The sequence below is a fragment of the Neopsephotus bourkii genome, unplaced genomic scaffold (genome assembly GCF_033783945.1).
Source record: "Neopsephotus bourkii isolate Nb327-2 ecotype Australia unplaced genomic scaffold, CSIRO-AGI_Nbou_v1 NB_838, whole genome shotgun sequence".
NCBI classification, from domain to species: domain Eukaryota; kingdom Metazoa; phylum Chordata; class Aves; order Psittaciformes; family Psittacidae; genus Neopsephotus; species Neopsephotus bourkii.
Genome location: NW_026901334.1, coordinates 2,778,249 through 2,802,718, shown reverse-complemented (window position 1 = coordinate 2,802,718; position 24,470 = coordinate 2,778,249). Strand labels below are relative to the sequence as shown.

At 49.4% G+C, this 24,470-nt stretch overlaps 1 protein-coding gene across 2 annotated transcripts in view; it reads right to left on the bottom strand.

The window, feature by feature from the left end:
- Positions 1–5,621: 5,621 nt before the first annotated feature.
- Positions 5,622–24,470, bottom strand: part of REXO1 (RNA exonuclease 1 homolog) — a 37,616-nt gene continuing 18,767 nt past the window's right edge. For both annotated transcript variants that reach the window (XM_061356003.1, XM_061356004.1), the window contains exons 4-16: positions 22,390–22,591; positions 21,566–21,729; positions 19,581–19,718; positions 18,550–18,673; positions 17,347–17,460; positions 15,773–15,910; positions 13,909–14,022; positions 13,186–13,259; positions 9,839–9,949; positions 9,389–9,504; positions 9,076–9,214; positions 6,471–6,591; positions 5,622–5,785 (exon numbers count right to left, since the gene is read on the bottom strand). In XM_061356003.1, the coding sequence (XP_061211987.1) occupies positions 5,697–5,785; positions 6,471–6,591; positions 9,076–9,214; positions 9,389–9,504; positions 9,839–9,949; positions 13,186–13,259; positions 13,909–14,022; positions 15,773–15,910; positions 17,347–17,460; positions 18,550–18,673; positions 19,581–19,718; positions 21,566–21,729; positions 22,390–22,591 (1,644 nt within the window). In that variant the 3' untranslated portion in view covers positions 5,622–5,696. The remainder of the gene's footprint in view (positions 5,786–6,470; positions 6,592–9,075; positions 9,215–9,388; positions 9,505–9,838; positions 9,950–13,185; positions 13,260–13,908; positions 14,023–15,772; positions 15,911–17,346; positions 17,461–18,549; positions 18,674–19,580; positions 19,719–21,565; positions 21,730–22,389; positions 22,592–24,470) is intronic.

Here is a 24,470-nt window from a genome sequence, read left to right as displayed (position 1 = left end):
AATGCTGGCCAGCCCCGGACCTGCAGTGGGGTGGATTTGGGTTAACGTTATCCCAGCCCCTGTCTCCAAACACGTGGAATTTCTCTCTTCCTGCTCCCTGAGCCCAGCACCTCCTTTCCCTGCAGGTGGATTCCAAGCTGCCTTTGATGATCATTTGCAGCCTGCACTTGGACAACGGGAGTTTATCCACGAGACTGCCATGAATTCCCCCCCACAAGCCCATCCCCTGCCTTTCGTGCCTGCTCTTCCCTGGCAGCTCCCACGGGGCTGACACCTGGAGCAGCACCTGTGAGGAATTCCATCATTCCAGCCCTCTCCTGCTGTGTCCTGCCGCTGCTCCCATCCTCTGCCCCATAGAGACCCAGTGATGATGGCAGCACCAGCACAAGGAAGGCACGGCCAAGCCCTGGGCCCCACACCTCAATGTTCCCCCCAGCGCTTTCACAGCCACTTGCTGCTTCCATAGGAAGGAAAAGGATTTCCACACCCTGCCCTGGTGTCCCCACACAGGGACACATGGCGGGGAACACCCAGCACCGATGACACTGGTGGGGAATGGCCGAGCTCACCCTGGCAACTGCAGCCACTGAAGGTGACTTCTCATGGATCAATGCCCCTGCAATCAGCTGAGCTCCCCCGGGCACAATGCACTGAGTGCCAAGGCAGGGGATGCTCCTCTGTCCCAGTGTGTCCCTGCTCCGGGTGCCCCTGCTCCTCGCAAGGAAGGGTTAAACCTTTGAGCCCGGTGTTTTGGCTTTGCCGGTGGCCCAAGCGGCTCCAGGCGCCCGGTTCCACGCGGCCGAGCAGCCACAAAGCCCCGTTTGTTCAGGGAAAAGAGTCATAATAACTCCAAAATGTTCCCTGTGGGACAGGGGCTGTTCCTCAGCATGGGAACAGCCCCATGTGCAGTGCTGGGGCTCCAGCCGCCACCTCCCCGGCTCCCATTGATGCCCCAAGCTCTGGTCCAGGCTGGGAGATGTGATCACGGAATCCCAGCATCATCAGTGTTGGAAGAGGCCTCTGGAGATCACCCAGTACAACCAGGGCCACCCAGAGCAGGGCACACAGGAACGTGCCCATGGTGGGTTTGGGATGGCTCCAGAGAGGGAGACTCCACAGCCCCCATGGGCAGCCTGTGCCAGGGCTCTGCCACCCTCAATGGAAAGTTCTTCCTCATGCTGAGGTGGAACTTGTTGTGCTTTAGTTTCTGGCCATTGCTCCTCGTCCTGCTGCTGGGCACCACTGAGAAGAGGCTGGCACCATCCTCCTGGCACCACCTTTGAGCTATTGAGGTGCATTGATGAGATCCCCTCTCAGTTTGCTCCTCTTTGACCAACCAGGCCCAGCTCTGGCAATCTCTCTTCAACAGAGATGCTCCAGACCCCTGAGCATCCTCATGGCCTTCACTGGACCCTCTCCATCAGCTCCTTGCCTCTTGTCCTGAGGAGCCCAGCGCTGGACACCGTGCTCCCTTCGTGGCCTCACCAGGGTCAGTAGAGGAGGAGTCACCTCCCTTGACTGCTGCCACACTGCTTCCGATGCACCCCAGGATACTCCTGTTCCCAAGCACGGCTGCTGCCTCCCACCAGCCCCTGGACCAGAACTGCACCATGGAGCAGTGAGTGATGCCCTTGGCACCCAGCACCTGCCTCCAACACCCAAAACCTTCCCCCGCCTCCCAAACCTGCACAACCAGTCCCTTCCTGCTCCGCACCCTCCTCCTCTGCTCCCGGCCACCCTGCAGCCCCCTCAGACCAGGGCACAGGGGCACAGGGCTGGGCACTGGGGGTGATCTTGTTTCCTACCCACCGGTAGCACCAGCTCCCCAGGCTGGTTGGTTTGCTGCGGCTGGAGGGTGCAGGACCTCGGTCACTGCAGTGATGCCAGCATCACCCACCTCATCCTGCTGCGAGTGCAGGGCTGGGACTGAGCCCCGCAGCCCCCCTGTGCTGATGGGCACTTGGGGGGGGCGGTGCCATGGCAGATGCCCCAGCTCCAGCAGTAACCCCAGGAGATGACATCTTCCAAGGAAAACCAAGCAGCTCAGACCTCCGGGTTAGGCACTGACCGTGCACTCGTGGCACTCGTGTATGTGGTCCCTCCAGCTGCCTGGGGCTGGGTGGGCGCTGCTCCCTCCTGCCTCAATCCATGACCCAGAGGAGGCTCGAGGGCTCCTTTCCACCCTGCAGGCTCTGGAAAAGCAGGAGAGCAAAATGCTCTGGGCACCACGGGGGCTCCCCGATGGCTGCTGCCACCTCAGGAGGCGACTGCCCAAGCTCAGCACACCCAGCACCACAAGAGGCCCATAGAGGTGGTTGAGAACACGGGTGAGCCGTGACTTTTATAGCACCCCAAGTAACGGCTGCCATTGCCAAGCCATCACCAGCACGTTAAATAAAACACATTGCCAGTGAGGTCATCTAATAGCCTCTTATTTCTTGAGTTGAACTTTTTACCTTCACCTCTTCCTCTGTGCTGAATCAGCTCCTTCCCTTGGCACTCGAATTCCTGCCCCATTTGTGGGATTGACGCGGGCTCTCCTGCAGCAGCCGGGCACCGGGGTGGGTGCTGGTGCTCCTGGGATCCCAGCCCAGCTCTGGGCTGGAGAACAAGGAGCCAGGAGCTGCCCCGCTGCTGCCCAGAGGCTCAGGGCATCCTGTGCAGGGGGGAGAAAGGATTGTCCAGAGTGAAGGTCAGGCACGTGCAGCCCCAGGCTTTGCCTCCTCTTGCAGTCACAGAATCCCAGCCTGGGTTGGGTTGAAGGGACCTGAAAGCTCCTCCAGCTCCAACCCCTGCCACGGGCAGGGACCCCTTCCACTGGAGCAGCTCCAAGCCCCTGTGTCCAACCTGGCCTTGAGCACTGCCAGGGATGGGGCAGCCACAGCTTCTCTGGGCACCCTGTGCCAGCGCCTCAGCACCCTCACAGGGAAGAGCTTCTGCCTAAGAGCTCAGCTCAGTCTCCCCTCGGGCAGGTTCAAGCCATTCCCCTTGGCCTGTGGATGCTCCAGGGAAGCCTGCCCAGGCTCTCCTCACCTCTGGGGTGGCTCCAGCATCCCTCCTCCCCGATGCGGCCACAGGCAGAGCAGACCCAGACTCAGAAGCATGCATTTAGTCAACACCCTTTTATTAGAAACAATTACAAAAAGTTACAGGTTACAACAGTTCTGTACAACCCAAAACCCTCTCACCAACCACGAGCTCCTGGTTTTACAGTGTTACGGGGGTCCAGCACTTGCTCAGACCCCCAGTGACAGCGCAGGTGGAAGCAGAAGCCTCATTTTAGGGGGTCCCAAGTGAACCGTGGGGAAAGGGAAGGGAATGAGTGAGGTCCCCTGGCCTGGCAGGACTCACTCCTACAGGAACACAGCCTGCAGCAATGCGCTGCCTTCCCAAGGCCAGGCGGTGGGATCCAGCCAAGCAGGACACCAGTGCACCAGGTCCGGGTTAGAAACATGCTGCCTTTCCCAGGGAAGGGGGGTGTGGGAGAGGGCTGGGAGCTGGGACTGCCTGTCCAGTAATGGGGGAACCTGGAGGCAAGAGCCAGCTCGGAGCTCTAACGTGGCTGCAGGGTAGATGGATGCTGCTCCACGTTCACTGCAGCCAGGGGGAGATAAACAGGGGGATGAAGAAGGAAAAGAGGCAGAAGCAGGAACAAACCTTCCCTGCCTGGATAGGAAGCCCTGAACTTCCCATCTCTTCTGCAGCCTGGGCAGGAACACATTGTTCCCTGCAGGCAATGGGAGAGGGGGACCAGACAGTGTCCCAAGGCTGCTTCACATGGAAGCCCTACAGCAGGGAAGGAGGCAGCTTGGCAAAGGAGAGCTGGATGTGATCACATTCTATGTGATGTGCCCTAGGGAGCAGTGGCAGGGAGCTGCACAGCCTGAAGGCTGGGATAACAAACAGGCTGTGCCACTGCCTGCCACAAGCAACACAGGAAGGCTCAGCAGTAACAGGGGCCTGCACAGTCCCCAGTGCTGCTGGTGGCTTCAGGAGAGCCTGGTAGAGGTCAGGCCCTGGAAGCCACATCCTCACCTCTGAGGACAGCAGTGGGATGGGGAGAGCAGAGCCCCCCAGCCACACTGGGCACAGAGGTCACAGGATGTGCTGGGGGACACACAGCACATCCCCAACCTCCAACCCAGCACTGCCAGTGGCTACAGGAGTGAGCCTGACCCAGCTCCAACAGGAACCAAAGCCCAGCAGCTCCCATGCAGCGCTGCCACCGCAGCCATGCAGCCCACCCGTGCCAGGGCCATCAGCAGCCACCGCTGGGAAGCGGTGACAGTTCCAGCTGAGGCAGTGGCTGGGCTAAGAATGGGGCCTGGACCTCAGCTACAAAACCACATCTATCAGGGACCACTTCAAGCAGCTCTGCTGTTCCCCCAACCAGAGCCACCAGTGCACCCATGCTCCTGCCCCAGCCGCCACAAGCATGATGGAGGCACACACTGGACAGTTGCTTTTGTCCAAAGGGTCAGATAATATCTGGGTCTTCTGCTCTTCTCAAAACAACCAATGTGTAAACTGGTTTAAAAGAGGAATTTTTACTATTGCTTTTGCTCCTGCCTGCACCAAGTCCCTGCTCTCAGGGACAGACTGGTGGGAAGTCCTGCAGACTGCACAGAGCCACCCTTAGGTGCAATCTTACACCTAGGTGCTCCCAAAAACCTTGATCCCTACAGACAAGCTCACTGGAGACATGCTGGAAGCTCAGGTTGGACCTGATGATCTGAAAGACCTTTTCCAACCTAGCTGATTCTATGATTCTAACCTGCAACTGCCTGCTCTTCCCACTCTCCTCCCCTGGAAGGCTGCAAGTTGCTGCTTGGCTCTGGGAGCCCAGTTTGTCCAAGCCCCTCTGTCCCTTGCCTCACTACCACACACACAGCAACCTGAGCTCTGGGCAAGGGCTGACACTGCTGGTTTGCCCCTTCTGCAGCAACTGCAGCATCAGGACACCAGCCCTCACTAAAGAGATGCCCTGGGTTGCAGCAGGCAGTGAATCCCCTTGACCCATCTCATTCCTCTCTGACCTGCTGCTCCCACCACATCCTCTCACAGATAACCTCTGTCTCCTGGGGCTCTGGCTTCCTCTTCCACAGTGGGACTGCACGCAGATCTCTTCCCACATGGCTTGATCCTCAGCTCTCACCACCCTTTGCTTGCCATTCACACACAAACTAGGCAATCCATTCACTTTACAGCTTCCTGCCCAACCTTCTTCCATCTCCCTCATCTCCAAACACTGGGAATCCACCAGCTTTAGAGCAGAGGCAATATATGTTACATTTGAAAGAAAAGGAAAAAGATCTACCTTTAACTGAACCAAAAAGATCCTTCTGCACATATCTGACCTACCTCTAAAAACTTCTTCTAGGAACCAAGCAGTTCTTTCTCTGGTTGTGCTACTCAAAACCACCTTGCCTTGCCTACAAGGCAATTGTACCACAGAGTATGCCTCAAGTGGAGTAAAGAGGATCTGCCAGCCACTGTGTGGTCAGAGGGACCTGCAAGCAGTGAGCTGGTGCCATTCAGCAGTGCCAGCAGGAGTCCTGAAGTCCCATAGGTACCTGGGAGTGCACGGGGAGCCTGGGGTAGCATGCTGCTGCGTACAGGTGGACAGTGTTACTCTGAGTATTTATTGCACTGCTTCAGAGAGGTGGAGGAGGAACAGGAGGAGGAGAAAGCGCAAGTCATCGTTTCACTTTAGCATCTTCTTTGATCTTCCAGACCATTAGCTCCATGCAAGCTCTGGCATCTTCACTGGAGTCATGCCCTTCCACTGCGGAGAGAATGACAAGGATGGCAGTTACCACCACAGCCCTGCAGCCCCTCTGCTGCACAGGGGCTGCTGACAGCACAGAGCAAGGCTTCCTGAGACAACGTCCTGCTTCACACTCCTGCCCTCTGCCACAGCAGCATCTGTGATCATCAGGAACAACAGTGATGGATTTCCACTAAACATGCTTTGCTGGACTTCAGCTTGGCACCATTCCCTTGGTTTAATTAAGGGCTGAAGTGCTGTTAGTCTGTAGGACCTCAGGCTATGGAGGTCAGAGAGGCCTCTATTTACTCAGCAGTATGTTTCCTATGTGCTCAAGGAAGACTAAAAGGAACATGCCATGCTTCAAAACAGGAGGGTCAATCTCAGTTTGCCAGAGAGGGCATGACATAGCCTTGTCAGAGCTACTTCTGGCCTTCTCACACCACTTCTTTAGTCCCTACTTAGCACAGAGAGGGAAGAAGCAAGTGCTGCTGGCCCTCAGAGCAGGGTTCAAACAAACTGTGGTAGAGACCTTGCATGCTGGCCATTCACAGCTACTGCCAAATACTGTGTGGGCAAACCAAAGATCAGGAGCAAGAGGATGGGGCTCAGGGAGAGCAGAGAAGGGCAGGTCTAAGGAGCCCACATCCAGGTGGGATGGAACACGAGACCCCCCCCACTCTGAGCTCCTCCTTGTTCTCACCATTGTCCTGGATGATGCGCTTGAGGTAGTCTGCCATCAGTGTCCGGAGAGCCCGTTTGTAAGGCAAACCCAGGCGGTGGGGAAAGACGATGGCGGTATCCACCACCGTGCCATGGATAAGCTGGAGGGAGGGAGCAGGACAGAAACATGCTTATTTTCCCTCTCCCACAGGGACGGACACTCCTTAGGATTAACCATGCTAAAGCAATCCTCCTTCCGGTCAGGCTCTCGGGCTCTGTGGAATGTTGTCACCAAGCTCCAGCCCAACCAGTCCTGCAAGAGGCTCTGGGTGAATCAAAGATGACTCCCCCTTGAAGGATGCATGCACACAGGCTTCCCAGGGCTCTGCCAGCCAACATAGCTGCCCTCAGAGCCCTGTCTAACTGCACCTTCACAGCAGCAGATACTCAGGGCTGCTCCGGTTTGTATAAATCAAACAGGCCAGGCCAATTCTTAATCCCCTGGCCTGGAGAAGCTGGCATAGCTCCGAGTGTCTTTTACAATGAAAAACCAAGCCAAGGAGCCAACTGACCCCACAAAGCCTTTGGGCTGTTTCTCAAGATGTGGACAACTGTGGGAAGGATATGCAAGTCAAAACTGTACTCAAGCCACTGCACATCACGCTGCTTCTACAGAAAAGGCCTAACCTTAAAGGTGCAAACTGACCTGAAAACCTCCAGTCTGTCATCAGTGAGTCAACAGGAAGTTTTTAACCAGTGCCAGCTAAGCAAGGATGAAATGAGACACAGAGATACTGTACTCCTGGGCATAAGGAACTACACAGTGTGTGGGAGGGAGGCCTGGGCTGGTCCCATAGCTGGGTCAAAGTGCCTGGGCACATAGGAGAGGCAAGAGGTTTGCCATCCTCTAGGTATGAAGTGTCATCATGGTGAAGGAAGATGCTGAACCAGTCCACATGCTACCTGCCCTTCACCAAAGGCCCTGTGGAGGGCCAGAAGGCCACATTTGACAGAGTCCATAAACACAGGGTAAGATGGCTTTCTTTAAATACTAATTTTGTACTCTCAGGCTAAAATTAGGTCAATCCTCTGTTGGCACAAGTTCAACGAGAGCTGAAGGAATGTGGATGAAGGTAGTCCCACATCTCAAGTACAGGAGTAAAACGCAGAGATAGGCCTGTGTGCCTGACCAAAAGACAGCTCTGCCCGGCTCAATACCGAATGACTCAGACAGGACCCTGATAATCCAGTCTCCTCCTCTGCCTTGACTCTTCTTATGCACCAGCTCACGTTGCAGGACAACCCATATCTTGGTCATTAATAGTTTCACAGTCCAGCTCTGTAATGCCTGAGAACAGCTGGAGTTTAACAGCAGCAACCTGCTACACCCTTTGGAGTACAGAATTGCCAACGTTAAGGATAATCTCTCCTCGACTGCAGTCAAGTTTGGCATCCACCCAGGCCCAATGATAATTACTTATGGAGATCAGGAAGCCTGAGGAAATAGGATAATATAGCTTTAAATCAAAATGGGAATGCTCTCACCATTTGGAGCTTGCCATGGCCATTAGCGAGATGTCAACTTTACTGCCACGGCCCTCAGACATTACGACTTGACATGCCACTGCCTGTCACACTCTGCTTTATTGCTCTTGGGTTCATTCTCTTGGCAGTGTCTGCACTGCTAAGAGAGAATCATGCCTCTAAGAGGCCAACACAGTCATCTTGTGCTGTTAAAACTGTAAATAATTTTTTGATGATGATGATGAACGCTCTGAGAGGCTGGGATAAAGGGTGCCACGGAGAGGTAAAACGCTTTGCAGGCATTAAAACCTCCTGCTTCCAAACCATTGCCACAAGTTGGCAGCCACAGCTTCTTTATCAAAGCAGCTGCATGATAAAGAGTGGCTGGAGGAAGCTCTGGCTTGTAAGCACAGACTACAGACTCAGCTCCTTCCTGCTGCACGTTTCCTTGGTGCCCCGGCCAAGCTCCTGGGGATCTGTGCTCAGAGTGCAAGGGGAGAGGACAGACCTCCCTTGCAGGACAGCAGATACAGCTGAGAGATGTGCAGGTCAGACTGACAAGGGCCAGGCAGGAAATAAGACAGATGAAAGGTCAAAATAGCTTGATCTAAGTAACACCACAAATCACAGCAAACCAGGCAGAGAACCTCACTCAGAGAAAAGAGACATTTCACCATCAGGAGAGAAACTCTGATAATTATCTCCAGTGGCAGAGGCAAAAAAGAGACTTGGACTGCTTCTAAAATAGTTACTGTGGACATCCAGAAGTCACAGGGGACTCCAGAGCCTCCCCTGTTCATGCTGTGACCTGAGCACATCTTAAAGCCAGGGTCACTGTTAAAGGATGCTGACACCATCAAAGGATTCTTGACTGTATGGCAGGGGTGAAAGGCAAATGATTCGGGATCAGTCCTTCCAACCTGCTCTTTTTCACCCTCATATGACCTACTCCCTTGCTTTTCCACCACAAACAGCTTCACACTGACTCAGAGACAAGACAGATCTATTGTGTCCTCCTGGCTACTGGAAATAAACAGCTCCTAAATTTAAAGGAGACATCTAACACAAACCAGGGTGGGAAAGAGGTAGAGGGAGGCATAAATGCAAGACATGCAAGTTACCTTTAGTGCAAATAAGTCACTTTCCAAGCTGTGCCCTATCAAAATGGTATCTGCACTGAACATGTTCAGTAGGACGGCTTGGACATCCCGCAGGGTGATGCTAGTGTTCTCCAGGTCCTCCTCTGTCACACCTGAGAACCTGCAGAGTGAGAGCAGAAGGGAGGGCTCCCTTCACTAAAAGAACACCTCAGGGCCAAAGTGTCCCAGCCATTGGAAGTGATGGTCAGAGGAGTTTCCACAAGCGCTCCCAGCCATTCCCCCTATGCTCCTGATTCTGAGCACAGACCTGGGACCCAAGGAATACTGTCCTTACCTGGTGTTGTAGTCCACCACCTTGGTGTCTGGTTTGACAAAGGTGTCATATACCACTTTCAGGTCAGAGTTGATCACCGTTACTCTTGTCAGCTCCAGTCCTTGCTTAGTGTAGCACTGCAAGCAACAGAGCAGACATGAAGATAAGTGGTATCAATGGAGCCATTCCCTGGAGGAATGCAGCACATCCAGTGTAGCCAGGCCAGGCAGCAAACACTGCTCAGTACTGACCAGCTAGCTAGAGCTTTTCCAGGGTGCTCACAGCCCCCAGGTGAAACACACATTGCTAAAAGTCATTAATAAGAGCTAATTTAAATGCACAGGACCACTATGATTTACAGCCCACAGCAGAAAGGAAAGAAGATGGTAAGAAAACAGAGCTTTCCTTCAGCCACCTGTACTACACCCTCAGCCTTCCTCAAAAAGGGAATTCCTATCATCAGGAACCTACCATTTCACAGTCTAACGCATAGATTCCAGGGTAGCCATCAGTTGTAGGCAGCTTCTCAAAAGTCTTCACAAAGCCATCAAGGCTCTCCTTCCTCCCATCATGGACGTGTTGCTGAAAGACAACAAAAAAAGGGGTGCGATGGACAACTGTTGACTGTAGGAACAAGAACCCCAAAAGTCCACTCCAAGAGAACCTCCCACTCAAAGTCCACTCAAACAGGAATACTTCTGTTATTAGTTCTAGAGGTTAACAGGGAGGAAGTTTTGCCTGCCAGTCAGAGAAGCTCACAACAGCAAACATAGCCATGTGCAACCCTGATTCCAAAGCCAGACCAGGGCTACTGGCATCATGCTGAGTAGGAGCAAGACATCACTCACCTAGGGACTTTCAACTCTCAACTCAGAATGAAATTCCCCAGGAAGGGTCACGCTGAGTCTTGTGCTGATCTAACTCCAGTGCTGAGTTCCTGGTTTAGCCTGAGGCTGAGACATGGCCAGGTGCAGGATTCAAATCCCAGACATCCTCATTCAAGCATTAGCACTGGATGTATCAGAACCCATAGAGAACACACATCTATATGTGTGTACAAATAAATACCACTGTATTCCAAAAGCAGACAGTTCACAAACAGCAGCTACTGCCTACGAGCACTTGAGGCAACAGAGAGTACTTCCAACCACCCTTCATTATCGCCAGCTAAAGCTCTAGGATCTAAGATCCAGCACTGAAGAGCTTCCCTGAGCCAGCAGGAAAACTCAGGAAGTGATTTCATGAGTGCCTTAAGCCAATGCAACACTAAGCCACTGCTGCAACAGTGCAACTCCCACTCTCCTCTGCGGGCACAGATCCACCCTACCTGGTCAGCCTGAAAGCCTTCCTGGCTTAAGCTTTAAACTGTAGGATTGCAGTGATTCGGTTACTTGCCCCACGGCACGAGGGGAAGCAGGAAGAGGTAATGGAGGGCAAGGCAGAGGCTGTGACTGCCCTTTTGCCCAATAACATGGTTAAACTGCAGCACCACACCCAGAGGTGTCTCTCCCTTGCTCTCCAGAGGGTGTTTTGTTTTGTGTAAGTTTTGTCTCTCCTTCAATCTCAATGTATTTGCACACAGCAGCCTGTACAGCCTCCTTCATGGTGCTTCTCACAGATCTCACCCTACAAGGAGTCAAACTGTACTTGTTTGTCTCAGGACAGAAAGACTGGAGAGATGAGGAACTGAGGCACTGGTAAAGCTGAAACCTGTACTGAGATGGAGAACATCTGCATATATTCCTCCACAAGTTTTCACTGCAGGTGCAGCCACAGTGCAGAAAACTGCATCATTTGACATTAACAAGGCAGCTGGGACAACACCAAATCCAATCTGTCCCTTTATCCAAAGTTCAAAGGCCTCATGGTTAGTTGTTTCCCAGGAGCAAGAGGCCATACTTGCCCATGAATCTATCTTGCTACAGAAATTGCAGATTAGCAGGCCAACAGATAGCAAATGTTTCTCTCCCTTGCAGCTCAAGCCCCTCTCTCCCTCTGTCATACAATATAACTGGGCAGCAAAGGAAAGAAAAAAGGTGATTTTCTACATTAGTTGATCACAAAATCATGGAATGGTTTGGGGCTGGAAGGGACCTTAAAGCTCATCCAGTTCCAACCCCTGCCACGGGCAGGGACAGCTTCCACTGGAGCAGCTTGCTCCAAGCCCCTGTGTCCAACCTGGCCTTGAACACTTCTGCAGATATTCTCAGCTGTCCAATTCTTCCTCGCTGACAGGAGGGCAGAGAAGTTGCTCCTGTTTTTCTGACCGAAGAAGCAGACTCAGTTATCACAAAGAACATCACCTTCAGACCCATCTGCTCCTGTGGAGCAGTAGGTATGAGCACAGCTCCATCCTGCCATCTCCTGCCACACTGGCAAACTGCAGCCTAATCCAGACAGGCCCATCTCCAATGTTATTTGGAAGAAGACACTGATTTTCTTTTCTAACCAGCTACAGATCTCCTTACTTAGAACAGCTTCTTATTACAAATATTTACTCTTTTCAACGCCTTTAAAGCTGAAAGATACTGTGCTCCCCAGTATCTCATTGTATACCCTCATCTTGAGCAGGCTATAGACTCCAACCTTAAATCTATCAAAGGATCCTGTGAAATTCACTCATTTGGATGAGAAAACCAAGGAAGCCAGAAGAACATAGAGAAATGCAGCAGCACAACAATGGAGAGGCAGATGTGAAAGGATGCCTGAGCCCTGAAGCACTGGCATCATGCTCCATTGAGTAGGAGCCTATTAGAGACACTGTGTGTTTTAAAAGGCCATGAATGTTTATGGTGTACAACAGCCATGTAAAAACATGCACAGCAGTCATATTTTTATAGCCCTATCAATCCTCCCAACTTCCCTGCTGGATGGTTTTTTGGAATACCAATGAAAAAAGAGATCCTCATTGTACATGAAAAGAAACAGAAGCAGCAGCTTGCCTGATCCTACCCATGCTTCACATCAGACTGCGCAGGGCACGCTTTTGTAGTGCCCATACAGACAATACTTCCTATTTAAGAAACCTTGAATTTTGCCCAAGAATTCACTTCCCAGCTCTAGCTTTTGGCCAGAACAAGGACACACGCCTCTCCAGAACCTACAGCCAGCCTTGCTGGCCCTGTATCACTTAAGGTCTTTAAAACAGTGGGACAAGAAGATGCTTTATACATGTGGAACCTCTTCCACTGGGTATGACCCTGTTCAGCTACATCAAAGGGCCAAAACTCTGTCCCTGAGCAGGTTTTTCATTCTGCTTTGTAGTGCTGGGATCCCTCCCCCATCTTGTTACTCAAAGAGGTATAATATTTATGAGTTACAATAAGATCCTTAGGAATGTTCCTCCCCTTAAGACAACAAGGGCAGGTAGTAACAGAAAACTATGAGAAGATCTGGCCTATAGCAGAAAGTTACTTAGCATGGGCTTCTGGGAAAGATAAAAATGGGAGAAAGGTTTTGGCACACTGTTATCAAGGCCCAAGGACTGCTCCTTGCAAGGAAATCTTTTATTTATCATTTATTCAATGTTTCCTTAAAGAAGTCTGTATTTGAGCTTTTACTGGGCAGCTTAAATCCACTGACATTTGCTTAGAGCAAATGAAACCACCTCACTCCAGACAGCTCAGTCTTCTCCCTCCTGCCAAACACTGAATTCTCCTACCTTTGCATAGCAAAAGATATTTAAGAAGTACTTGGTTTCCCCCCTTCAAGGAAGCCACCGTTCTTCTAAAGGCATAAGCAATAATCATACAGCCATCAGCACTGTAAGCAGAGGACAAATGTCATTGAGAACAAAAAGGTGTTGCTCAATAACTTACTTTAGCAACCTGGCAGCCCGGTGAACCCACAGCTCCTGAGCAGCAGCTGTAATGAGTTTCCCATCCGCCTGGCACTGAAAGAGCAAGAGATAAGAGTCAAAGAGGAGAGTCCTGTTAAACAAGAGATCTAACCTTTAGCTCTCACATGAAGAGATACCCAGGATAAGCATAGCAATAATAATGTGTCAAACAAAGGGGGAAAATAAGTATGGATTCACACATAGGAACCTGAAGAGCTTAAATTTCTCATACTCAGGCAGACAAACTCCAAAAGCCTGGATGTTCTGATGGAAAACCACAGCAGAGCTCAAACCAGGTTAGTGCCTGGCTGTAAATGGCCAGTAAACTCTCCTGGGCAGTGACAGACACCTAGTACTCCCCAGCCAGCTTCCTAAAAAAGGCTGACTCTTTTCAAAAGGCACAGGAAGGTTTGCTCTTTCTTTTACTCTTCTTAACCAGAAAGATGCACAACCTCTGCTCCAGCCCCAGGGGTACATTCCCAGGACGGTACCACTACATCCCAGCAGCTCTTTGCAAGGCTATTATAGCAGCGGCAGAGCCACCCAGTGACAAAACTGGGAACTGTCACCACCTGCCAGCATGACAAGCCACAAAATACTCCACAGCAACTCAACTCCGAGGCAGGATGTGCTCGAGGAAAACTGTTTGGAGCTGGAGCACAGCTAGCATGTAACAAGCCCTCTCTGAAGGGCTTTGCTATACCTCTCTGCTTGCGTAGCCTTCCCCAGTGATGGACACACTCCTCTTTGCGAATGCAGGTTCCAGATGCTGAGACCATGTACTCAGTGCCACAGCGACAACATATCCTGCAGGATGCTTTAAGAGAAGACAGAAGCAAGAATCAGGTCACTAGAAATCCTTCACCTGTTTAACTTGGCCAAAGCAGAAGTAAATCAGAATCACTGAAGCCCCAAATACTGGTGAAACAACTCTTCCTGTTAAAAAGGATTCCAAATGTTGTTCCCAACTCCCACAAAGACACAACAATCCCCCTAAAACTGCAGTCCTGTAGCATTTGCCCTCCCAAATGCTTCTCACAGACCCCCTGCAGTTTTTTGTGTTCAACATCAGCTTCAACACAGTTCACATCAGCATTTGCTGCATTATTTCTCCATCCACAGCAAATTACGTTGTACTCCAATACAGTTATTTTAAGAAACAGGATACATAAGTCATTCTTTGGACATGGGAGCTAATGAAGCCTGGTTTCCAGGGGATCTGTGCCTTGTCACTTCCAAATGGCATTCTAGCTCTTTCTGGGCACAGCTTTTCTGTAAGGATTCTCCAGCATCTAAACCCAGGAATGCCTGTTCCACCAAGGGGGCAGTTACAGACTTCTCCCTCCTGTCATCTGTGCTTGTATTGCCCCCAGTTCAGAGATGAGAGATGCAAAAAGCACAGAGAAAGGGTTGACTGATTTCTGCAATTCCCTGAGTGTGGGCATTTAAGGTGCTAGCACATCCCAGCTCTCCATAACACAGGTCTAACCCACTTTTGTCCACTGACCGTCACAGCATTAATGGACCAGCAATACCTACTAAGGACAAATTCAAAGGTCCTGCAACATCTACAGGACACTATAGAAACCAAGCCAGGAACATAATCTCAGAAGCCTCTGAAGGAGCTGGGTGGTTCACTGGAGAAACAGGCTCTGACAAATACAGTACCTGACAGTGTTAATGCAAGAGAGCTTTCATACAGGTTCCTTCAGCAACCACAGGACAAATGTAGGCACAAGGTGTTAATATGGATGAGCACTTAACACAATCCAGCAAGGTCTATCCAAAGAGATGCTCAGAGGAGTGTGGCAATGCACCTCAAAATACAGCCCTAGTACGTGTTTTACCCCTACTGCACCACAGCCTGCTTCAATCAGTCTGAGAAGCATAAATGCTGCTACAGGAGATCAGAAAGGTCAGACAGAGGAAGACCCTTTCCTATCCTGAGGAAATCTGAGGGGATCATTTTTGTCCTGTTGCAAAAAGGGCTTTTGGGAACTACTTGGCCCAGGTCAAGCAGAAACCTATGCAAACCAAACCAGCAAGACATGATGCACAACCAGCTTGGCCCACATCCCACTCTATCATTGTGCATAGAGACACACAAAAATCCTTCCCCTGCAAGAGGGGAGCATCATCAGATGCTGAGCAGGAGCCTCTCTCCGACCACTTCCATTGCAAAGGCAGCAGGCAGCCTCCAAGATAGTGCAGTGAAGACAGCTTGTCCAGGGAGGCAACCTGACCAATTCATGTTCTTTGGCAGCAACCAGAAACCTCCCTCAGCCTCACAGCCCCATGGGCCACAGACCATAAACCTTGTGTCAGAAATCATATCCTTGTGACAGGCAAGCTGAAGAAACTCATCCTCCAGAAACACAGCAGACTCCTGCAGCCACACTCCTCTCCTCTGCCACTGGCTGGCCTACAGAGACAGAGGTCACAGCCAATGGAGCAAATGAGGACCATGAACATGCTTATGCAAAAAGAGCACTTGCAAGCAGGACAGGCATTTCCAGGTGTGATGTATCTATCAAACCTGGCAGAATGAAAGAGCCAGCAGAGCTTACAGTCAGTTGTTTTCTTCTCCTCTGCAGTGAAGAGGACAGCACGGCCAGGCTTCTCTGGGTGAGGCATTGGGTAACCATTTTCCTTTAGCTGCTCTTCACTCATGAGATACTCCTTCAGTCGCCGGTACAAGGCAGCCCCTGCCACACACAAGACAATGCTGAAGACACATCACTTAAGTAAGGGCTGTTTCTCTTCCTGGTGTTTGCTCTATCGAGCCTCCTGGCAGGGGCGCCCACTATTTTGAACTTGCTTCCTCTGCCTTTGTTCAGGATTGACAGGGAAATAGGTGTCAGGGCAGCATTTTTTAAGACCTGGTTACTGGTGCCCTTTAACCCCTTCATTACATCTGGAAAACACAGCTGAAACCAAATTTCTCCAAGGGGCTTTTTTGTTAACGTGAGACTTTTGCATTTTACTGTTTTAAATGCTTTAACTGATAATATGGAACAGAGCCCAAAGAATCCCCCATTAAAAGCCCACCACAGCTAGCTAAAAACTTCATTATCAGCAGTTTTCCTCCTGTTGTTGAATTGAGGCTGCTCATTTCATTTCACAGAACAATTATAACATCTTGCCCTCTGCTCAATATCTGTTCTTTTGCTGCTATGTTAAACCCTTCCAATATTGCTGTGCGCTCTTTGATGTTGCTTAGCTGTGCTATACAGGCCCTTTTAAGCTTTCTCCATGTCAATTCCTTCTGCTCCATGGCCTGCCTGCCTCTTCTCTGATCTCCTCAACTAGTTGCCTGCATCTCTTGGCAACCAAAATACCCATAACCAATTTGAACCAACAAGAATAATGCTTGTGGCACAATCCTTTGGCTACAATATGACCTTACTATGACATTCGTAAATGTGAAACTGAGCCCTGAAGAGCCAGAGGAGGTATTTGAAAGTTTGGCTTTTAATCTGACAGGCACATTGTGAAGCACTGCTTCAGGGCAAGAAAGTTCAAGTAAAATCCAGACAGAAAAAAGAGCCCAGGTCAGTAATACCCAAAACACATGAGGCAGCTCTGAGCAGTTACTGATGTTACATCAAAGCCATGCGGGCTACATCAGTGAACTTGCAGCCTGAAGTGGGGAAGCAAGAAGGTGCTGATGAGTGGTGTGACATTCACTGACACTGCAGCACTGCACAGCAATCAGGCAATGTCCCTAACACTGGCCTGCAGATAAATCATAGACTAATGAAATGGTTTGGGGTGTAATGGACCTTAAAGCTCCTCCAGTTCCAACCATTGCCACGGGCAGGGACCCCTTCCACTGGAGCAGCTTGCTCCAAGCCCCTGTGTCCAACCTGGCCTTGAGCACTGCCAGGGATGGGGCAGCCACAGCTTCTCTGGGCACCCTGTGCCAGCGCCTCAGCACCCTCACAGGGAAGAGCTTCTACCTAAGAGCTCAGCTCAGTCTCCCCTCTGTCAGGTTAAAGCCATTCCCCTTGGCCTGTCCCTATAGGCCCTTGGCAGAAGTCACAGCACTTCAGGCATCAGCCAGATCCTGCTCTCCCCAGTCACAGTGTTACACCTCCAGCTATAATTTACAGGTTACAGCCTCACAGGAGCAGGGCCTTACCTGTTAAATCCTCTGCTCTCAAGCTCCCTGACCGGTTTAGAGTAAAACTCGTCTTAGCAGCAAGCTTCCCTCCGAGCACAGCTTCATGGGACACCACTTTCTTGTTACTTGTCTCTGCAGTGAGAAAAGGGAAGCAGCAAAACAGGACAGAGATCAGATAACCAGCTAAGTGACTTTAGTCCTAGAGTTTGGGGCACTACACACTGGTAAAAGGAGGACTGCAATTACCCTCTGCAACTCTTGCTCTGCTCCAGTAACTGGCATGTGTGAGGTGGTGGCCTAGTATTTTCATTCCAGCACGATGGGGAGCTTTCTCTTTGCACTGTCAGTTCACAGCAACTTCTTTTTAAGGGCAGCAATGCCATTTTTACAGTTCCCCTTCAAACCTGTAATAGCTCTACCTGCTTACTCTGCATAGAAAGCATCCTACTGACCAAAGGCAAGAGAGGACTAAGCACAGAAGCAACTCGAGCTGGTCATGTGCTGCCTGGTGGCATCAGCCACCTGCAGAGAGCAGCTTTGTTGTCAGGTCCCTGCAGACCAGACTCCCATGCTGAATCTTTCAACTTCTTTCAGAAAAGAGCTTCAGAGCTCTAGAATATACTCAGCACTTCAGATAATGGCAGAGAGGTGCTTTTTACTAATCATTAACTGGCAGGCCTCTCCTAAAGGCCAGCCTCCCAAGTTCAGCTGCTCTGACTAATGGCCATGAGGGTAATGAAGACAGAGGGGAGAAAAGGGAAGAGACCAGGGGAAAAAAAAAATTCACAAGAACAGCACAAATTGATTGTTTAATGTACCCTCTCGAGAGCCAATAATGAAATGTCTTAACCCTCTTCGTTTCTCTCTTGAAGCTTAATGTGTGTAACAGATTTCTGCGGTGATGGACGAGTCTATCACTTTGAAGGCATCATGTGAAAGTTACTCCATTAGTGGGGCTTTTCATTTTAAAGAACTTGTGCTAAAAAAAAATATAATCCATGTGGCATTATCTCCATTTAGGTGCAGAGAGCCAACAAAGCATTGTAGGACTTGCCTCTTGAAGGCCCATTAAAGCTTGCTAGGCTATAAAAAGCTAACTGGAGTTGTTTGCCTTTCAGCATAATGCTTCTGAGAAATGGGGCTGTCTTTTCAACAAGTTTCTCTCGGTGGCTTCTAATCCAAGCAGGGCTCTGATTAGTAAACCACAAACGTGGTACGTACTGTTCGTGCTGCTGGGGGAATTGGGCACCAGGCTTCGGAGCTTCTTCAAGGTGTTCACTGCCACATTCAGGTAGATGTTGCGGCTGGTGCTACGTTCGTAAGCCACCTTCTCTTCTGACAGGGCCTGCAAACAGTGCAATTCATTATTACACCCTCCCTTCCCACTGCTGCTGCTGGAGAACAAAAATGCTTGGCTCTTAAAATAGAGAAGCCAAGGATGATTCTGGGGCTTGCTTAGGTGACTAAGAGGAAAAAAATAACTGTATTTTAAGCAAAGTGCTAGAAGAAGCATTTTCATGTGAAACCATCCCTGACAGATTAACAAAGCAGCTGTGCAAGTGCCAGGGAAAGGCCGTTTTCTCCACTTCAGTGGCAATGCAAAATCTTAACTGGCAAGAAAGGAAGTTTGACAAATAGTCACTCCTTGGATGCAACAGGAACATTCCCCTTAGAGAACTGTGAAGGCGAAATCCCACAAAAGAAACCCTCGTGGCATCCGCTTTGGTTACAAAACACAGCATACCATGTCCCATATTTACCCAACTAACATTAACAGCCAAAGTTTTCCAATAAAACAGATCACTTTCACAACTCTGCTTTTGGAAACCCTACTATACTATTCTCTACTATTAGAAGGCTTCTTAAAAGCCTCCTTGAAAGCCTTCATAAGCAGCAAGTTTTACCAATTACATCTATCTCACTTATCAGTGCTGAACACTCAGATTCCAGGCCTTATCTGCTGCTGTACCAGACCTAACGGCCTTTTTGTCCAGCTTCACCATAACACACATTCCCCTACTAAACAGACTGTGAATGCTTTCTGAATGAAAGATGGGATTTCCTACTGGAACCCCCCCTGGAACTGCACTTCCTGTGATCCACTGTGGAATTATTTAATGCCAGTCTACAGAACTGTATGTGGACAGCAGTTCTGTTGTGGGTTTGCTGCAATTTAGAAGGTCTTAGCCAGGGCAGAGGAGGTTATTCACTGCTGTGGACTTGATTCATAAGCAGCAAGCATTTGTACAGACCTTGTCAAACGCTTCCTGGGAGGAAGAGCAGAATTTCAGGCACTCATCAATGAAGAGATTCAGGTATCTTTGACGAATGTTTGTTGGGACTTTAGCACCAAATTCTGTGGGAATAACAGGCCTCTGTAAGCTGGTGCTCTAGAGATGAGACAGGGAGAGAGAAAGAGGCTATTCAGGGCTTAAGAAGTATGTTGCTTTGAGACTGTCACATTTCCTGACCTGTTATTAATAGTGGCACAATTTCCTTTTTGAAAATCTGCCCAAAGCTAAGCATAACATGCATCATTTTTGGGACTAGAAACACCACTTGAAGCTTTTGTGCCACCTTCAGTATTTGAACTACCTCAGAAAACAACCACGTTTCATTACACAATTCATCCAGCAGCCAAAGACTCCCAGCGGCATTAGTCACAATACTACATTTACACACGCAAGCATTCCAGACCACAAGAATGCTGATGTTTGAATTAGCAGGCTCAAGATGAGGATGGTACCAAGCACCACGCTTTGCAGACATGAACACACAACAGTTATGTGCACAACAGACATGATACTCTTTTTGGTGCTCTGGCTGTGAAGAGAGAATGGGAGAACCACTCCTGCCAAGCTGGCAGCCAACTAAATCATCACACTTCCTGCAGGATTCCTTTAAGTTTCCTGCACTTGGGTTTTCTTCTTTTGTTAATGCAAATCGTGATACTCCTGAAAAGATTTCCCCCTTAAATTGAATGACATGTTCTTCAGGCACAAAACCAGCACACTGGACCGAGTTACAACCCATCACTGCAGTTTTCCATTAAACATCAGTGTACCCCTCAGATCACACAATCTGCCTCTTTTCCAGAGAAGAAATTGTATGTTCACCTCTAAAGCACCCAAATTGTTTTGTCAGTCTCCATCCCACCCAAGAGATATCCACAAATGAAACCATTTGCTGCAATTATGCAATAAAACCAGCTCCACTGAAGATATGAGCACGTTCAAGGGGGAACAACTGGTTAACTCAATGAAGAGTACTCATTTTCCTCATGAGACTTCCACTTTAATGACCTGTTCACAGGGATTTGGTCCTTTTCATTACAAATATATATTTTCTCATATGACACCCTTGAAACACCTCTGTAACACTGGTAAATATTTTATCTTTTCAGTTGTTTCTTTTATTTGTAATCACCTTCAAGTTCTACGTTACTATGGTGGCTTTTTGGGTGGGGAAGGAAGAAAGCGACTTCTCCTTCCTAGAGAAATAAGCAGAGTTATATCTTGACACAAGATATCATCAATAAAGATAACCTTAAATCAAGCCCTGGCATTAACCAGGACATTCCCTGCCATCCATTCCAGCTAACAGCTGCTTATGCCATCACCTGCTGCTACATGAGGAACTGTATTTGGAACTTAGTGAGTAACTTGTTCCCCAGTGCTCATGAGGAAAGGAGGGACTTCTGTGCTAAGGAACCCATAGCACCAGTACCCAAAAACTAAGGCAGGTATTCATGGGGAAAAAGGAAAGATAAAAAAAAAAGGAGGTTTTCCCCCAAATACTAACAGCAGTATGAAGTTTAAATGATCACATTTTAACTACACAGGTCACTGTGGGCCATTATTCATAACCACCTTCCTTTGTACAGCCCACAAAGCCCAGGAAGGTCATTAATCCAGCCATGCCTTTTGAACGCGAAAGGCTCCAAGTCTCTGACACAAACAGCTCCACACCTAGGCACAGAGCACAACAGAAGGCTCAGGCTGAAGAGGAGGGATCAATATTCAAAGAGATCAGAGCAGCACTTAAGTATTTCTATCTTTTTAAGCTTCTGCCCCTCAAGTGTTTAATTTTTTATACAATGCTATCGAGGAAAACCACAGGAAGAAACAATCCCTTTTAATCAACCTAATCAAAACACTGCTCTTCAGAGAGAGCTAAGTTTGGAGCAGCTTGGTTAAACCTCAATGGGGAATGACCAGAGAGATTTCCAGTTTCTTACCTGTAAGGAGGGAACATGTGCTATCCTTTTCGGCATGATGGTGCTGGTGGTCTTTGAAGCCATCCCAGCTAAGGTGCAAGCCTTCAAAGAAAGGGTGGGTGCTTCAGAGTCATTGGAAGGTGTGACACTCCTGCCAGCAGCAGACGTCTTACTACTCACAAGGCCTGTAAGAAACAGAAAAGGTAAAATCCTGCCACTAGGCTTCAAGTAGCCAGAAGACACTTACTATAAAAGGCCCATGCTGCAAGCTGTGCTTTTTTCAAATGGAAGCCTCCAAAGGGATACAAATTGGGCAATTTTGCCACCTTCCAGGCAAGGATGAAGGAACCTTCTGCCAGGAAACGTGCTTCATTTCTGTTTGTTTTGGGGTAACTGAGTCAGCAGAGTTTAAAGAGGTAACCCTGTCAGCTATACTCACTAACTACCCGTCACGTCACCTCTGAGTCCTTCCAACTACAAAGGGATACCAATGAGCATTAATTAGTACTTCCCTCCTGTTCGTGCCATCTCTGGAAGCTTAAATGGAAGAGCAAATGAGCAAATGTGCTCCAAGGCAGAAACAGAAATAGAACAGGCTGAAGTGACGGAGGCTGGGTGAGACAGGAAGGAACAGGGCTGTATATCTAGTCTGTTGCTTTTCACAGGATGGAATATCTCAGGGTAAAGACTTTCCACTGGTCACTAACAGGACAGAGTCAAGCCATGGCCAATGCCCCACATCTGAGAGTTTCACATCTGCTCAGGAGAAGTTTAAACAGAAATCAGTGTCTTTTAGCAGGTGAGAGGACAGGACAGAGAGATCAGAGATAAGGCTGCTGGCTTACTTTGTTTGGCCGCTGCGGAGAGGGCTACATTTGGCACATGAGCAATCCTCCTCTTTTCTCCTGGCAAGGAAAGAGAGGCCTTTTGCACGGCCACAGCCAGCTGTGCTGCCTGCTGCTGAGCCAGCTGGATCCTCTGGTAACACACCTCCTGAGCCGTGGGGGGACGGTACGGCCGCACTATGGGCTTGCTCGGGACCTCAGCCTGCAGACAGAAAGGTTTGAGAGGCAGCACGCTCGCCTGCTCACTCCCACCCTCTGGCTTCCATTCACCCAACAAAGGTCTCTCTTCCTCAACTCCCCTCCATCAGCAAATACAGGCTTTTGAGAGAAGATCCCAACCACCTTCCAGAACATAGGCACTCACCAAAGACCATGACATTAATGATCTGCCCTCTGGCAAGGCCTCCCAGCACGCTGGCATGTTCCTAAATTGGTAAAGTGGTATTTGAACTGCTGGCTTAATGGCATGATGGTCCCCATCACTGTGCCTAACCCACTTAGAATCATAGAATCAGCCAAGTTGGAAAAGACCTTGAAGCTCATCAAGTCCAACCATTCCCCAGCACTGCCAAGGCCACCACTAACCCATGGCACTAAAAGGGTCTCATCTGCCTGGTTTGGGAACATTTCCAGGGATGATGACTCCAGCTCTGCCCTGGGCAGCCTGTTCCAATGCCTGAGCACCCTTTGGGGAAGGAATTGTTCCTAATCTCCAGCCTAAACCTACCCTGGTGCAGCTTGAGGCCATTTCCTTGTGTCCTATCACTTGTTACTTGGGAGAAGAGACGAATCCCACCTTACTACAACTTCCTTTCAGGTTCTGGATGCTGTCCACACTCTCAGCTCCTTGCTGCCTACTGCACTCTCCTTTAGTTTATATTGCAATGAAAAACCAACCAACTACTCTGCATTCCCCTTTGCTATGTGACACTTGAGTTTTCCAATTCACTCCCTCTCTTTCCCATGCTGGAGAGCCATCTACCGTTGCCTTATAGCAGCTCCAAACCTCTCAGCAGCTTTGGTTCGGGGCTCTAGTTCCTGTAACTGCTCACATGGATACTGATGGGATTAGAGCATTACATAAACTGAGCTCTGAACTTCCAACAGGCTCTGCCCCTGCCTATTTCTTGGAGGCATTTCACTGCTGTAGCCATTACCAGCACAAACAAGTCCCACATGCATTTTCTTTGATGTCCAAAATTAGGCTGCAGGAAAGGCGCCAGAAATTATGTCAGCAAAGAGAGAAGTTTTGTAGCAGAAGAGAAGCATCAGTAGTAGAAACTTCTCCACACTACTTAATAACCTTTGAACTGTGAGAAACAGGCCTTCCTTCATAAAATCTCTTCTGAGAAGGGTGCATTCGAACAGACCATGAGTAACACAGTGTTTCGGAGACCACAAATTAAGGGCAAGCTGGCACCTCCTGCATTCCTTGTCTCTGATGCTGACACCAGCTTCTGGATACCAAAGTGCATGCAGTCAGCCATTAAGTGTAATTACAGACTTCTGAGCAGGACAGGACACTCATTTTCTGCCTCACCTTCAATTCCTTTGGCCCACCATTTCCCCCAGCAACTAAACTAGAACTCGCCTCCCTCCCCTTCTGCTTTACTCAGTCCTGGAGCTATAAAACACAAGCACAGACAGAACAAGCATTCGACTTGGAGCAACACAGCAAAGCAGGAGCCATAACTGTGTGTGTGTAAAAGCAGCAGCTCAGGTCTTACAGCACCTCCTGAGCAGAGCTGACAGCAGCACCAGGCTGAGGTTATCCAGGGAACGCAGGTCCCAGTGCGTGCTCACAGCCGCTGCTGCTGAGCACACCAGATCGGCTCTGTTTGCCCATGCAACGGCTACACTGGGACTCACATCTCTGGAAAGCATTTTGGGATCAGCTGTCACATTAAGAAAATGTATGGAAAGATTTGCACATGTCTAAAAGGCACCCATTTACAATAAATATTTGAGTTAATGAATTTCCAACCCATTTGCTTCAGCCTCTTATCTCTTCACTTGGGAAGAAAGGGCCCTTATCAAAACACATGAACTGGCTGAAGATATGTAGTTAAATAAAACACATT